The 1,191-nt window shown below is 34.5% G+C and overlaps 1 protein-coding gene across 1 annotated transcript in view; it reads right to left on the bottom strand.

Annotated features, from left to right (window-relative positions):
- The window catches only part of LOC106468875 (LIM/homeobox protein Lhx1-like), a gene marked incomplete at its 3' end in the record, with an annotated part of 93,190 nt that overhangs the window by 80,520 nt on the left and 11,479 nt on the right, over nucleotides 1–1,191 (bottom strand). The window contains exon 2 of the mRNA XM_022397234.1: nucleotides 283–488. Within this exon, the coding sequence (XP_022252942.1) occupies nucleotides 283–488 (206 nt within the window). The remainder of the gene's footprint in view (nucleotides 1–282; nucleotides 489–1,191) is intronic.

Raw genomic sequence — 1,191 nt, forward strand, 5'->3', positions numbered from 1 at the left:
GCGTAACACTTCATCCAATCCAAAATTTTACATACACTTATTCACAATTTATATTTAGAGGAAAATCACACGCCGGTAAAATACAGAAAGCATGATATATCGATAAACATGCCAAGGACATTGAAGGTCAAACATATACGACATAACTCGCTAAGAAGAGAAATGCTGCTCATGAGAAACGTACAAAATAACTTTCACTCTCGTACGTTCAGATTTTGGAGTATGATTAAATTTCAATTATTCGTAAATGATTAACTGATAATCAGAATAAGATTGTCTTACGTTGTCTGTAGCGGTTGTGGAGGTAATCATCTTTACATATAAAACGGTTGTCGTCCAGTATGTACAGTTCTTCCCCTGTTGATGGCTGTTTTTGACACACCAAGCACGTAAAGCAGGACAGGTGAAACACGTTTGTTCGAGCCCGTCGCACCAAATCCGTGGGTGATATTCCTTGACCACACCTTGAGCATTTCGTTCCAAAGCGCCTATAATATATGGAAAACAAAGTTGAAGTTTTCAAGCTTTAGTTTGACATTATTCCTAGGGCCTGTGAGAACTAACGCACAAACTTATTATTATTATTGATATAACTCCTGTTGAAATAAATAAATTACTTGTTTGTTGTCTCAATGGTTTGTGATACAGTGAATAAAATAGTGTTACAACTTATGATAAAGTTGAAGTTTTCTTCGTGATAAATTAAGGTTATATTTTATCCATATTGCAGGGAAACGGACTTTTTCAAACATTTAACTTGTCCCTCGTGGTTTTATCGTAACCTTAAGTGTTTATAATGCTAAAATCTGTCGAAGGGGCGCTTTAAAAAGTTCGTTCGTTCGTTTATTATTAAGCACAAAGCTACACAATAGGCTATCTGCACTGTTCTCACTATGAGCATCAAAAACCGGTTTTTAGTGTTATAAATCCCAAGACTTAATGCTGGTCCACTGGGGGCTTTTTAAAAACAGTAATATCTATATGGTGAATGTACATACACGAATGTAATCACTGCGACCGAAGAGGATAACGGAGGACGAGAAGTGAAATATACGATATCTACACCTCTTCAAACAAGCATCTGATATATATATATATATATAAATATACGATATCTACATCTCTTTAAACCAGCATCTGATATATATATATATATATAAATATATACGATATCTACATCTCTTTAAACCA

Source organism: Limulus polyphemus, unplaced genomic scaffold (assembly GCF_000517525.1).
Source record: "Limulus polyphemus unplaced genomic scaffold, Limulus_polyphemus-2.1.2 Scaffold3198, whole genome shotgun sequence".
Classification (NCBI taxonomy): Eukaryota; Metazoa; Arthropoda; class Merostomata; order Xiphosura; family Limulidae; genus Limulus; species Limulus polyphemus.